This window comes from Microplitis demolitor, chromosome 1, assembly GCF_026212275.2.
Source record: "Microplitis demolitor isolate Queensland-Clemson2020A chromosome 1, iyMicDemo2.1a, whole genome shotgun sequence".
Taxonomy (NCBI): domain Eukaryota; kingdom Metazoa; phylum Arthropoda; class Insecta; order Hymenoptera; family Braconidae; genus Microplitis; species Microplitis demolitor.
The window spans coordinates 19237871-19253139 of NC_068545.1; the positions used below are offsets into that span (position 1 = coordinate 19237871).

The 15269-nt window shown below is 26.9% G+C and overlaps 2 protein-coding genes across 3 annotated transcripts in view; both read right to left on the reverse strand.

Annotated features, from left to right (window-relative positions):
* LOC103577470 (probable myosin light chain kinase DDB_G0279831) overlaps window positions 1-11148 on the reverse strand; it is a 44615-nt gene extending 33467 nt beyond the window's left edge. Inside the window, exons 1-3 of one of the 2 annotated variants that reach the window (XM_053739880.1) lie at window positions 11060-11107; window positions 7916-8054; window positions 3171-4041 (exon numbers count right to left, since the gene is read on the reverse strand). In XM_053739880.1, coding sequence (XP_053595855.1) covers window positions 3171-3204 — 34 coding nt within the window. In that variant the 5' untranslated portion in view covers window positions 3205-4041; window positions 7916-8054; window positions 11060-11107. Of the gene's footprint in view, window positions 1-3170; window positions 4042-7915; window positions 8055-11059 lie in introns of both variants that reach the window. The other variant, XM_014445123.2, reaches the window with a different exon arrangement.
* Window positions 11149-14021: 2873 nt separating this feature from the next.
* On the reverse strand, window positions 14022-14926 carry LOC103577461 (conserved uncharacterized protein). The gene is made up of 2 exons (XM_008558104.1): window positions 14833-14926; window positions 14022-14701 (listed from the first exon to the last, which is right to left on the reverse strand). The coding sequence occupies exons 1-2, from the start codon at window positions 14875-14877 to the stop codon at window positions 14129-14131; spliced, it is 618 nt and encodes a 205-aa protein (XP_008556326.1). The 5' UTR covers window positions 14878-14926; the 3' UTR covers window positions 14022-14128.
* Window positions 14927-15269: the final 343 nt, after the last annotated feature.

Here is a 15269-nt window from a genome sequence, read left to right on the forward strand (position 1 = left end):
AATAAGCACGTAGCAAATTTGAAATTTCCTCTAGATAATATTCATTTAATTTTTATATTTCTTAATATGTAGTACTTTTTTATTCTCTAATTTCTATACGTGGAATTTTTTTAAAACCGATTTAAAACCGCCAAATTACACCATATATACCGGTATTATTATATTTTAACACTGCGCAGTGTTAAATTGAAAGCATTTTTAACACCGCTCTTTTTACAGGTACGAGCATATGTATAATATTTCATGTGTAATTCTATTAATAACTTATGTTATACTTTGATACAGTAAAAAATAATCCTTTTATGCTTACAAAGTGTCTTTAAAGGCGCTTAAATAAAACAAATAGAACTTCTGTTACTCGTACATTTAGTATCTGTACTAAACTACTTAACCTACGATACATGTAGTATTTGTTATCTACACTGTGAAAAATTTCCAACAAATTTTACTATGGGTGCATTGTAATACTGGACCATAAGAAAACTCATACAAAATTTACAAGTGTCCCATGGTAAACAGTATGCGCAGACGACACGATTGGGACCTATGCGCATACGTTTACTATGGGACGCTTGTAAATTTTGTACCAGTTTTCTTATGGTCCGGGGTTACAATGCACCCATAGTAAAATTCAATGGGAATTTTTCACAATGTGCGGGGTCTGACAAGGGCCAATGGCTAGAAATGTTTGTATACTACTATTCACATGAGCATAATCGACTGCGGTAATTAGCAATACGACAATTAAAAATAATAATGACAATAATGACCGAAAAAAAAAACAATTGAAAAAATCTGAAAATCGCCTGACCTGCGGGCCAGCCCAAAAACTTCCCGCTGTTTTCAAGCTCAGGGAGCTTAGAAACATTATTACTTGTAAATTTTTGAGCTCTTACAGCTCAAAAATTTGTTAGGCTGGTAAAACGTACCTTCACTGAAAAATTATAATTTTTGCCCGACGATATCTTTGGATACTATAAACCGATGTGAACGTTCTTGGCGGTAATCAAGAGAGCTCAACAAGACTTAAAACTGAGCAAATTTTGAGGCAAGTCGAGTCAGTGGTTTATAAGTTATACACAAAAAACCAAAAACAAAAAAAAATTTTCAATTTTTATTCTTTGCATAATTCGTAAGCTACATGATCGACCTACTCCAAAATCTAATCAATTCTAAGTTTTGGTGATCCCTTTTGATTGCCGCCAAGTACGTTCAAATCGGTTGATTCGTTCCAAATATATCGTCGGACAAAAAAAATTTACACACACACATACACACGGACGTCCATTCGGAAATAGTCAGAATAGCTTCCTAGAACTTCAAAACGTTGACATTTAATGAAAACTCGATTTTCGAAAATCGGTCCGAAACCAATAACTTGCCTTTTTTTGAAAATTTGCAATTTTCTTAACGGGGTTAAAAAAATAGCCAATTGAATTGAGAGATATAAAAATACAGAAAAAAAATATTTTTTTTTCAAATGTCACAGGCTTATAACGGATGACTGTCATCTATAGACTTTCAAAGTGAATTGTACGTTTGATCTTCATGTATTGTCTCTACGATCCGGAGTGTAATTTCCTGAGGCCTCTCAACATTGTGTCAATTCATCTGTATGTTTTCAACATCGATTGGTTATCAACTGTATTCATATATATTTGTAGATAGTTATTTTTCATTTTTAAATTGACGGATTTTTATGTCAATAAAAATGTTTCATTTTTTTTTATCAATAAATAAAAAATTCCTATGTTTCCTAAATAAATAATACAAATTAAAAAAAAAAGGACCAATTTATAAAAATACATGATATTGAATCGAACTGTTATTATCATTTAATCTCTAAAAAACGAGTGCATCATTTTATGGGTTTATCAATATTTCTTTTTTACGTTATAGAACAGTTTTTATTGTAATTAACGGTTGCGTTAGAGTATAAAAATTCAATTAATAAAAGAGATTATTTAATTCGCCAAAATGATTTAATATAACCTAACTTATTCAATGATTCACACGTAATTTTATATTTAGGTATTATCACTGTATTATCAATGCTTAGTACAAAGTATCAAAAATTATGGAATTTTGAAATTAAAATTTTCTTTGAATCTAGCTTTTTCAGTTACTTTTTTTTTGAAAAATTAATATAAAGTAACAGATTTTTTGATAAGTCAGACATATTACAATGCAATATAATAACAATAGTTATCTTTTCAAGTAGATTTTAATAAACACCGTTACCTAGAATTTTTTTAGTAATGTTTACTATAGAATTTTCTACGTGTATAACATTCAATAAAAATAATTAAAATTATTTGAGGTCATATCTTCCCGCCATGAAAATTGAAAATGTCAAAGTAGAGAAGGTTTGCGCTGTGAAAAATTCGCGGAGTGAATACGGATTTTAACATTAACTCTGAATCGGAATGGGTGCAGATTGAAAGGAAATTCAAATCACTCCACTGAAAATGCAAATTCCTTATTTGCTGAGTATGCGAAGTAATTTTTTTTTTGAAAACTTCAAAACCCGGGGGAATTCGGATTCAAATGAAATCCATAATCATTTCGAATTCACTCCCGATTTTTTAGTGTATTGATTTTAGTTGGACTTTTAATACTGGAGATTTTATCATATGTCAACGTTTTGAGGTCTTAGAAGCCGTTCCAACAATTTTTTAAATCATTTCTTAGTATCTGTATGTTAATATTCCATATTTCTCAAACGGATTGACCGTTTGAAACTAGACTAGTTCCATTTAAAAAAATTTATCAAAGTAAGATTATTATCATAATTTAAAAAAAAAATTATCGAAGTAAATGAAATTTTAAATTTGTATAATGAAAATAGTTACCGACTGTAAAGAAATAAATTTTAATAGTAAAAATATTTTTTCCTCATTTTTCAGCCCAACTAAAGTTATATCGTTCCTGAAAACATCGAAAAAGTTTCAAACTCATTTTTCTTTGAAAATGGATAAAAATGACTAAAAAGAAATGGGGGCTAAAAACTTTATACTATTGATATATTATACTTTCAGTGTACAATTATCGATAAAGATATAAATATAGTAGAAAGGTCAGAAAAAATAAAATAATAATAATAATATTTAAAAAAAAGTAATGAAAGTATATAAAATATTCGTTTTATTTTTATATATTTTTCAACTCACGTTCTACGGTTGTCATGTTATCTCCAAGTTTCATCTTGCCGCTGGAATAACTCGTATTACCGATCCAATTTGAATCTCTTCGGTTTCCAATGTGCACCCAATATATATACGTAATATGTATAGTTACGAAACTAGTTCACACTTTACTTGACTCTACCACGTATTAGTGGATGGTCAATTTTCACATTCAGTGTTTTCTTCTGATTTACGATCAGATTTTTTTTCTTTACAGTGCGAGAATTATTAAATTTTTCAATTTAGTGATATCGATCGTGTCACATAACAGTATGGAGAAGATATATTTTTAAAATTAACTTTGCTATATATTTTTAGTATCAATAATTAAATTTAAGAAGGACATAAAACAATAGACGAATTTTCGTAGATAATAAATTGAATGTTATTCGTTGCCGACGATGTAATAAGCTCTTTGATGTATAAATTTATTTTTATTATTTACCATGGGTATTAATATAAATTTATTCAAATTTCACAAGTCGATATTCTATGACCCAGTATTCTTTTTGTCTTTTTACAGCAAAACTAGTTATTAATTTTATTAAGCCCGAGTGCTGTACTGTCGATTTTTTAATATTTAAATTTTTATTACTCCTCTTTTTTATCTGACAACACTCTGTGCCAGTGGTTTTAATTTTTTAATTAATCAATTTTTCATGATCAATTAGTTAAATATTTATGAAAAATCAATAACGTTCTGTGTGATTTTTTTTTTTTTATTTTTTATAATTCAATTGAACTATTTTTTTTTTCTTCTTTTTCTTCCATTGTCACCCACTCGCTGTTCTTTTGTCACGTCTTTTTCCGATCTCACGGTACCTTCAATAAATTTCGCAGCTGGATAATCTTCGAACTGTAAAATAAAAAAAATTTATAAATCTTATAATTCATTGAAAAAAATTTGCGCCTTTAATTAATTTAAAAGCATATTTATTAATGAATCAAAAATTGTCAATGAGTATTCATATATATAAATCCTATAAAAGTCTTAATATAAAATACAAATTAAACCAAGTGTGGAATTAAAATTAATTAATTGTTCGGTATTCAAGTGGTATTCCATTTAATTGTTTTAAAAAAAGTTTTAAAAAACTACACCTGTAAGCAGAAATTGTAGTGAAATTTTGCAAACTCACGTTAAAACGTACATGTTTAACAAATGTTTGATGTATTAAAGCATCTAGGTAAACGACGTGCCCTACATACGGTGTAGTATCATGTTATATTTATGCAACTATTTATATTTATGTCCGTTTGCATTATTCTCATAAACGATCATAATTAATTATAACAATTGTCAGAAGAGTTTATTAAATAATTAATGTAATTGTTTCAAAAATATTACATGTCATGTATACATATATAGATTGTGCAAAGAATATGCCTTTCTCAACAAATAATTTTAGGAATATTTATTCAAACGATAAAATAAAAGATTTGCAGAAAAGTTAAATTATTGGTTTTAACTGGATCAGAAAAGTTATCAGAATTTAAATCTGAGGATATCTTAAGATCAAACGACAGTTGAATTATTTCCAAAGTTGTTCAAAGAATAAGATTTCAACAAAATAGTATTTCATTTGATATTGATAACTTGCATACTGCCGATCAAATCAATTACAACAATTGATTTTACTTTTCTTACTAAATCCTAGAAGTTTTGACATAAATGTTTATTTCATTCAAATTTATTTAGTGATTTTTGAACAGGTCGACTGAAAATCAAGACAGATCTGATTAGATTTTGGAGTCGATCGGTTGAGTAGTTTACAGGTTATGCGTAAAATAAAAATAAAAAATGAAATTTTTTTTAAGTTTTAGTTGTACAACTCGTAAATCGTTCAACCGATTTGTTTCTGAGTTCAATTATATTTAAGCCTCAACAATCTCTTTCGATTACCGCAAAATCGGTCGATTTGTTCCGAAAATATGAACAAAAATTACTTTTTTTCAGCGAAATGTACAAATTTTTAATCCAGTCGTTCTTTTGACCCCGAAAAGCTCAAAAGTATAACAATAACACGTTGCCGAGCTCGGAAGGAGCGGAAAGTTTTGGGGTTAGCACACCGGGTTAACCGTTTTTCGGATTTTTTCCGCATTTTCTTCAAATAACTTGAAAAGAATAAATTTATCCTAAAACTTATTAAAGTTCAAGCCAAGGGAATTCTCCTGAATATTGAAAAAATTTTTCACACTGGTTAATTGGCTTGAAACATATAAAGAAAGGTTAGAAAAAAATTTTTTTTTCAACAATTATAATTTTTTATATTTTTCGTATATCATATAACTAAATTTTCAGGGCTAGCTCACACTATCAAGCGTTCGTCAAACTTTTTAGTTGCATTTTATTATTAAATTTGTAGTTGATACATTATATAGATAAATGAAGTATATAGTTTTGTAATGACTTTAATCGATAATGTAAAAAGTGAGAGCAAGAGGTAAAATAAAAATAGACATTGTGCTTATTCTACCATGCACTTGTTGTCAATATTTTTTTTTTTTTTTTAAATATTCTTGTACTCGGTTTTATTGTTTTTTTTTTTTAGATCCGCCTACACATTACATGCATAGTACTATTAACAATCACAAAAAGAACTCTGCGCGCTCAAGTTTGCGCAGCAATTTAATATCGACCATTTGGATGGATAAATTTTAAGTTTAATTGTTAGAGTATTTTAGAATTTTAATTTTAGTACGTCGACTATAAATAAACGTTATATATTTTCTCGTTTGAAGGCTTTATTTTTATTGACTATAGATATATATATATGGGATGTAAGAGCATCAAAAATATTATATGTTAATACAAGTATAGATTTTGTAACTTAAATCAAATTCTCGTACCGTAAATTAAATTACGTAGTGCAATGCTAAAGTTTATAAATATGTTATACGCACATGTGCTCTAGGGGTACTCTGAGTACGTAACTTAATTTAAATAATCTCTCGATACAAATTTATGTCATGATAAAATTAAAATTTTTTAGCTGATAAATTTTATAACTTCCCGTATGAAAAAACCATATACTGTAGATAATATATAAAAAAATATATGGTAAATAACTGAACATATATGGCGGCAAAATTATTGATATTGGTTAATATATGATTAATCATATATAATAATTTATATTTAATATAATAATCCATATCATTTATAATATGTGTGATTATATACATAAGATATTGTATCAAAAATTATACGTCCGTTTTATATATAAACTGATAATTTCCATATTATAATAATTTCGATATTATTATACATTTATACTAAAAATTAAAGGAACAAAAAAATATAAATACACGGGGAAAAAATTATAGTAACTGTTCCCAGTGCGTTTATGAAATATCATCCCATACCGTTATGGTAATGATTACTTGGGATTATAGGATATAGACCCATACTTTCTGGAAAAGTTTCCGTAAGTATGGGAACAATTCCTATCATTATGGTAACAGTTCCCATATCGCATGTGAAAGAATCATGGTAATAATTACCATATTCATAGGAATAGTTCCCATAAGCAAGTAGAAACCAATCCTATAACCACATTGTAACGGTTCTCAAAATATTATGGTAACTATTCCCATAATATTATGGTAACTATTCCCATAATATTATGGTAACGATTGCCATAATATTATAGTAACAATTACCATTATTCCATAGGAACTATTCCGATACCATATGGGAATTATACCAATAATTATAGGAATGATTACCATAATATATATGGGTGCCATTCCTATAATCAACATTTGAAAAAAACCGGTTATCATGCAGTATGGGAACCATTCCCATAATATATTGTAACTGTTACCATAATTTTCTCTCCGTGTAGTTGTAGTTATTATGTAACTACATAAAAGTACTAAAAATATCATAGCTTACATCATATATCAATAAGTATATAAATTTATCATATATTTAAATACATATATGTTTACATATATTTGTGCAAATATATGTAAATATATATCTATATAAATATATATTTACATACATCTATACAAATATATGTGAACATATATTTATATAATTATATATTTACATGTATAAATATTATATATCAGACACATAATTAAATCATATATCTTATGGTATAACTTAAAGTATAGTATAAAATATTATAAGCAATACTTATGTTATCATATAAAAAAATATATTACTGATATATATGTTGCGAATTATAAAATCATATAATATTTCGACAAAATTTTGTATATAGCTCCATATATGACTTCTTATAATTCCATATAATTTGTCATACATTTTGATTTATATTGAAGCTCATATATTGCTTTTTCATACGGGTTATTATTAAAAATGAATAAGTAAAGAAATATTAAATATAGTGGAGTAATTGATTTCATGAACAAAAAACGTCAATAATAATAATTTTATTTTTAAAAATATTTGTTTTCATAAAAAAACTCATGTATATTAAATTTTATTTTATACTTGAAAAACGGAAGCTGTACAAAGTCAAAGGAAAATGAATTTCACTTTTTTGCTAATATCATTTTTTTTATTTTTTATTTTAAAGACCATTAATATTAAATTGTTTTATTATTTTTATAGATAAAATGTATAATTAAACTCAAGTACTTGATACTGACAGAATTTTGATTATCACATAAATGATTTTCGAAATAATTTTTAAAAAATTTATGAACAAATACAATATTAAAGTTGAAAGAAAAAAAAAAGCTGCTGAACATACTCAAGGTTTCATTCACTGGCGTATAAATATGCTAAGCTTCACGAATCGTTGAGACACTTTGTGTAAACTTTTTTCATATTCTGGATGACTGTAGATAAGTCAAAAAATGTTGATAGGCTGTAACCGAAACCTCAAGGAACTACAAAGATAATAAAAAAAAAATGATCGATCAACTATCATATTAAAAAAAATAATAATCATGACATTATATCTAAAAAAAAAACTAGAAAACGGTTAACCCTATGGGCCAACCCCAACACTTGCCGCTATTTTTGAGCTCGGAGCGCTTGAAAACATTCTTGTGAATAGATTTTCAAACTCTTCAGGCTTCTATACTTTAATGCTTCGGGGTTTTCGAGCTCTTTTAGCAATTTTCTCAATGGGAAGTAAAAAAAAGCAACCCTTAAATATTTGCTTACGATTATCGTTGATGAAACGCATAGATTCGGGCATACATATATGGATAAGAGGAGTTTGAACTGGATCATAACACCGAAACATGAAATATTCAAGAAAAATTCAGGAAACAATATTTTTGAGGACGTTGTGTTAGCGGAATTTCCTAAACAAGAATTATGCAGTGATTACATAAGACTAGTTTGGATCATTTTTGAAACATTTGGTCAATTACATTGTGTGCTATCTAGGAAAAATAAAGTGAATTATTGGGTTAGTAATTTTTTCGTAAACGATATCTTTCGAACGGATTAACTACGAAGAAAAATGAAAACAAAAAATGTACGTATTTTTATTATGCTGTTGACCAAGCTTAAAACAGGAAGTTGAGTCGTCAAAAAATTATTATGCTGCACTATAATATTTTTTGGAATGCAGCATGATAATTTTTTGGCAACACAAATTCCTGTTTCAAGTTTGGTCGACAGCATAACAAAAATTCGTATATTTTTTGGCTCCATTTTTCTCCGTGTAATTGAGGTGGTTCTTCTCCCAAAATATATGTCAAATAAATCGACTGATTGAGATGGTTCTAACGTTAATAAGATTTTGAAATCGATTCATCGAGTCGTTTCTGAGAAATTTCAAAAAACCTTAAAATTTTTCGTATTTTTTTTAAATTTTCTAAGTGTCTATTTAATCGAATGATCTGAAATTTACAGGAAAGTTGAAGGCTGACAAACTCTTACGATTGCCGCAAAAACCATTCAAATCAGATTATTCATTAAAAATTTCTAGGAAACTTACATACACCTACACGGACAAACCGACAAACGCCCACCCGGAAATACTCAGAATAGGTTGATAGGAACTCAAAACGTCGAGATCTGATGAAAACTTAATTGCCGAAAATCGGGGTAAAAACAACAACTTTCCGAATTTTTTGAATTTTTCAAATTTCGTAGCAAAAATTAAAAAAGAATAAAATCAATTTCAAACTATGATTGATATGCAGACCTACAAATGATAAATTATTGAATAATCAAACGTGCATATCGAGCGTAACGTTTTGTCTTTGTCACTGATTGATTAATTTCTGTTCAGGTATACCAAAGTGTTCTTGACAGTCATCTATATATACATATATACCTTAATAAAAGCAGATTCAATTTCCTATTCGAGTTCGCTCGGCCTCATATCGACATAGCAAATAATTTCCGAGTATTAATTATCATCCATCTCCATATTTCCGTTACCAAAAAACTTTTTATTTCTTATAATTATTATTTTTACCATAAAAAATATTTTATTTGCATAAATGCAAATTCTTTAAGTGTGTAATGAAATGCAAAATATACTGTATGCAAATATGTATAGCGTGAGCATAAGTACAAGTATTGCATAGTACAATAGAATGTATAGAGAAAATTGATTTATTTTCTTCAAGTGTATGAGTACTGAAACCACAGTACTATAAATATAAATAAAACCTGAGTGTTGATTTCAAGCTCACTACAATTATCAATGAAATTACATTATGTGTCAGTTTATTGTACTCAAATAACGTAAACAACCCTTTAACACGAACCATTATTTGAACCATAGTGACACATGCAACAACGAATGTAAATTAACATGAGTAAATATACGTTAGGGGAAGTGGTAAAAACTTTTTCTTTGTCTTAAAATATATTCTATAGTCTATTAAAAAAAAAAAAAAAAAAAAAAAATCACTTCAGATTTTTGAAATTCACTAATAATTTAAAAAATTAATTAAAATTTTGTAAAATATGGCAATATTTAGGTTTAAATTACCCTAGGGTCACATTAAATTAATAAATATTCAAAAAACAATATTGGGTCTTTTTCACTAACGTATTTTTCTTTGTTTATTGGTTTTTTTACGATAAGTTAATATGAACAATAATAATTAATGAATAAGAATCTTTTTTCATTAATTAGCTGCAATAATTAATTATTTTTAGACAAGATATGATTTGCAATTTTTTAAATTAGTTTGGACGAAAAAAAAATTTGTTTTATTTTACACTACCCTAATATATATACATATGAATAAATAAATATCAATAAATTATTAACATAAAATAAAATTCATAACTCAATGATAAAAAAAAGCCGCTTATTATAATAAATAAAATGCGCATGCTTGAACTAAATTCTCCCTCTACTTTTATCTCTTATAAAAGCTGCCGGCTCTCTTCTCAAGGCCAGTAAAATCAACCCTCTGCTCGTATTAAGAGAACCCGTGAGCCCCTCACCCAATTCGCACGTCGTTGTCGTAATCTCAAGATCACATTTTACCACATATGTTATAACTATACCATAACATATAATTACCTTATTGTAAACAAAATTATTAATAATTAATGACATATTAATAAATTATTGACAATATTTAATTATAATAATCTATATGTAATTAGACTATCATGTATAATTATGGTTCAAATTTCCCACCTGTAATTAATCACTCGACCGGCTAAAATAGCTTATCAACCAAAATTAATTGCCGATTAATTCACTTTATCATCATTATCGATACTCCAATTAAATTATCAAACGAACCAGCAGATCATTATTGTATTCAAATAATAATATCAAAATTTTATTATCACATCGCATATTGCCAGCTTATAATTAATAAATAAAATTATTTTAAAATAATAAATATATATAAAATTAAAAATAAAATATATATGACACATTAATAACATATATTTATTATACCGTGTCTTTGGATGGCACCAGGACTCCACGTTGATCCAACATTTTTTTTTCGCCATTATTTATTTATTATTGTTTTTTTTTTTTTTTATTTTTATTTTTTTATCTAAGACAACATTAAACTCAACCGTTACCGGTAAACTCCCACGGTCGACTAGTTCCTTACTGACACGGTGATTTCGTTTTATCCCCACCTACACCAATATTACTCGTCATTTTCCCCTTCTGTATAAACCGACCTCCTCCACCGTCAACGCGACGTCGCTATGCCATTCTGACGGATTTACTTCCGTTTTATATATAATATCTACACTCCACTTTTTACTTTGAATGTGTATATGAGTGTTATTATAATACCACTTCCGGATGATAGTTTCTCATCTTAATCCCTGACTTTATTTATTTATTTTTTTTTCGTTCAGTTAATTCTTCAATTGACAAATAAATTATTTGAAGTTTAAATATAAATATATCTTTCCAATCGTCATAAAGTTATTTATGGCAAAAATTTTTCATGACGACAGCAAACATTTTTATTTGCTTTCGATTTATTAAAAAGAATTTCATGTTCGCTGTCAATATTACAAATAGAATTAAAAATAAATATTTTTTATATTTTAGCTTCCAAATATTAATGTCACCTATTTATATAAATATCAAGTGTTTAATAATTTATTTAATGGGATTTTAGTATCGATAAATTGATTGTATTTATTTATACAATTTAAAAAAAACCGGAGTAAGTCTATGCGGTCACACAGTTAAACAGAGTTTATATTAATTAATTAAATTATTGATGATTGAAATGGGCGCAAAATTGTGTAAATTTTAAATAAATTACGTATAACATAAATAATTATTTAAATAAGTCCATAAAAAAATTCAAATTTCCTCCAAATAAAATTCATTTAATTTTTACATGTTCTTACACTGAGAAAAAAGTGGTTTTCTGAACTATAAAAACACAGTTCAATAAAGCCTCCACTATTACCCTCAGTTCAGATAAATAATATATTGCTGTAAAATGTACGATGATATCATAGTTGTTTTAACTGTGTTATAGTTCAATGAACAATGACAATAGCGAACGCAACTAAGTAAAAAATAGTATTCTCATTACAAAAAAATAATGAAGAAAAATTCTTAATTATATTCACCGACGACTCAAATGATGCTAAATTAACCCTTAACGGCCGCACCTCACCCAGGCCACATAACGGCCACACGGGGTAACTCCCTTTTTTTTGAAAATTTTTTGACCAATTTATTTGAAAGGTATAAGACCACTAATTCCACTTTTTTTAAGCCACATGACTAGTCACCCCATGTGGGCCACAACAAAACAAATGCTTAGTTAAAACTACTACTTTTAAATAGTTTCGAAGACTACACGGAGAGAAATGTCAAGTAAATATGCCTATGCAGCATAGTAATAATTCCACTACTCTATAGTTTGTATCACGCCGCTCTTATGTGACTGCTTATACAAACTATAGAGTAATGTAATTATTACTATGGTGCAAAGGCATATTTACTTGACATTTCTCTCCGTGTATGATATAGTTCAAGAAACTAGAAATATTAGCTAAGATGACTTTTGCATTCCCATCTCTTTCTAGTTACCACAACCATGCACTTTTCTCTCAGTGTATCTCTAATTCATTTTTTTTTAAAATTGCAATGCGTGAAATTTTTTTTTACACCGATTCAACATCGGTATTTTAACACCGCTAAATTACACGGTGTTATTTCATTTTAACACCACGCGGTGTTAAATTGAGTCTATTTTTAACACCATTCTTCTTACAGTGTAATAAAAACTTACTCCCTAATTTTATTATCATTTGCAATTTATGTAAATCTTTTTATTATTTTTTATCATTTAAATTACTTCGACAATTATCAAATGTACAATTTCTTCAACAAATTATTTGATTGATTTTTTTTATTTTTAATGACATTCTCATGTTAGTATAACGGGAAGTTAAACAAACAACGTTCGAGAATCATAGCTCGTAATTAAAAGCTCCATTGCAAGAGATATTTTTTATTTTATTATAACATTAATACTCAATAGAGAGAAAATTAATTTTCGCTCTATTTTTTCAAGTAGTTTTACGCAATAATATTTGTTTGATAGCATTAATAATATTTTTTTTTTTTATTTTTATAAGTGCATTCCATAAAAAATGTTAATAGTCAATAAAACATTTATATTTTTATTTAAATTTGTGATATATTTAACGAACTAAATTCTGTAGCATATAACATTTATGTTCGCAATGTTATGAAAAAAATTTATATTAAAACCATAAAAACTGTTTTTATTATTATTAAAAGCAAAGTATTAAAAATTATTAAAGGCGAGTAGATACAATATATATTTGAAAAATAATATAGCTTATTATTTATATATAGCTTATTTATATTATGAATAATTTTATTGTAAAAAATTTTAATTAGTTTTTGAGGTTTGCAAGTTTTACCCTTCAGTACTCCCGTGTTTTTTAGTGTCTCGCTTCCACTAAAGCGACATCCTATAATTTGAATAACGTCCTGTGAACAAAATGCTCATAACGGAAGTGCTGACGGGTTATATAAACGTTCTACATTAAATTTTATATAATTATTAGGGTGATTCAAAAAATAATAATTTTTTTTTTCGCAAACAGGTTCAAAAATTTCGTTTAGATAAAAAAAAAAATATTATTTTTTGAACCACTCTAATAATTATAAATAGTAAAAATGATTTTAAGTAAACAATTGATATTATTCAAAATTAATTGACTTATAGGAAATAAATGATCAAGAATTAAAAAAAAAAAAAAAACAAAATTGTGATTTATATTTTCATTCATTTATTACTCGGAAATTTGAAGTAATATAAAATAAAAATATGTAAATAAATTAATTTATGATCATTTTTATATTTTATATTTATGATTAATTTTAACTAGTGCTTAATTCAATGAATTTTCCTTAAATTTAAAATCAAATTTTTAACTTGAACAAAAAAAAAATTACCTTTTAAACATTTGAAACAAGATGATTAAAAGTAATGATCAATATTTGTTATTTTTTTTTATATGGCGTTGGATAGTCCGTCAGAATGGGCCCCGTAGACAAAATAGCACCTGGACCCCCTAATAACCCACCCTTATTAGCAAACCAACCATTGCCACCAAGAAGACCAGCGGGTTCAAGTCTGTCTGTATAAAATCCATTGTCATCGAGCCCAATAAAGTTGGCTAGCCCATTCATGTTAGAAAATTGTCTCGCTTTTGTACTATCAGCTGGAAATATAGAGCTTAATTTTGTAAAAGTGTCTTTTAAAAATCCAAAGCTATCTTGGAAAAATTCTTGAGGCGAAAATTGAAATCTTGATAACAATGGAATTAAAAAAGCCGTAAGAAAATTATTTGATGCAGGTGATGAATTTTCATCAGTAAATAATGGCTGAAAATTTGTCGTTGTATTTGTTAAGAAGTCTGCCTGATTTCTTGGCTGTACTATTTTATAAATTGATGATAATTGCCGAAGAAAATTATTTTCAATACTATTCGACTGAGACATTTTGTAATCTTTATCATTTTTATCGTTCATCTCGATCGAACGCTTCAGTGGTGTAGATTCAACTTCAATGTACTGTAAGAAAGAAAAATAAACATGAAAAAAATAAATTAACTACGCAGAACAACTGTATCAGAATGGATAATTTTTTTTAATTTTTTTTTTTTGATACACATTATTAAATCACTCATGACGTCATGACTTACCGTCAATAGTACGCTTAGAATAGCAATTAATATTGTTCTTTTCATTATTGAATCAAAATAGATGTCAATTTTCGAAATTTAAAAAATATACGTATTGTATATGACACTTTAGAAGATTTTATGTCAAACCTCAATTGAATAGAATTTATATAAATAAACGTTACTAAGTATTTCGATGGAATATATATAAGTTTTTTCTACTGTGATCTTTCTTTAAGCTTATACGGAAATATTATCTTATGAGGGTGCCCGTATTGAATAAAATCATATTATGAAACATTTTTTACATTATATTCATAAAGGAAATGATAAAAAAGAAAAAAAACAATACAAATATATAAATATACTAATAAAATATTTCAAAATTTTTACGTAATTGGTGATATCGTCATATTTTAAAAATAGAAATATGTAAATATATCTCATTACATATTTTT

Bases quoted from the DNA above. Each gene is read 5' to 3' on its own strand.
- LOC103577461 (XM_008558104.1), bottom strand. From the start codon at position 14,877: ATGAAAAGAACAATATTAATTGCTATTCTAAGCGTACTATTGACG. The intron at 14,702-14,832 runs GTAAGTCATGAC...TCTTTCTTACAG, and splicing joins TTCTAAGCGTACTATTGACG to TACATTGAAGTTGAATCTAC.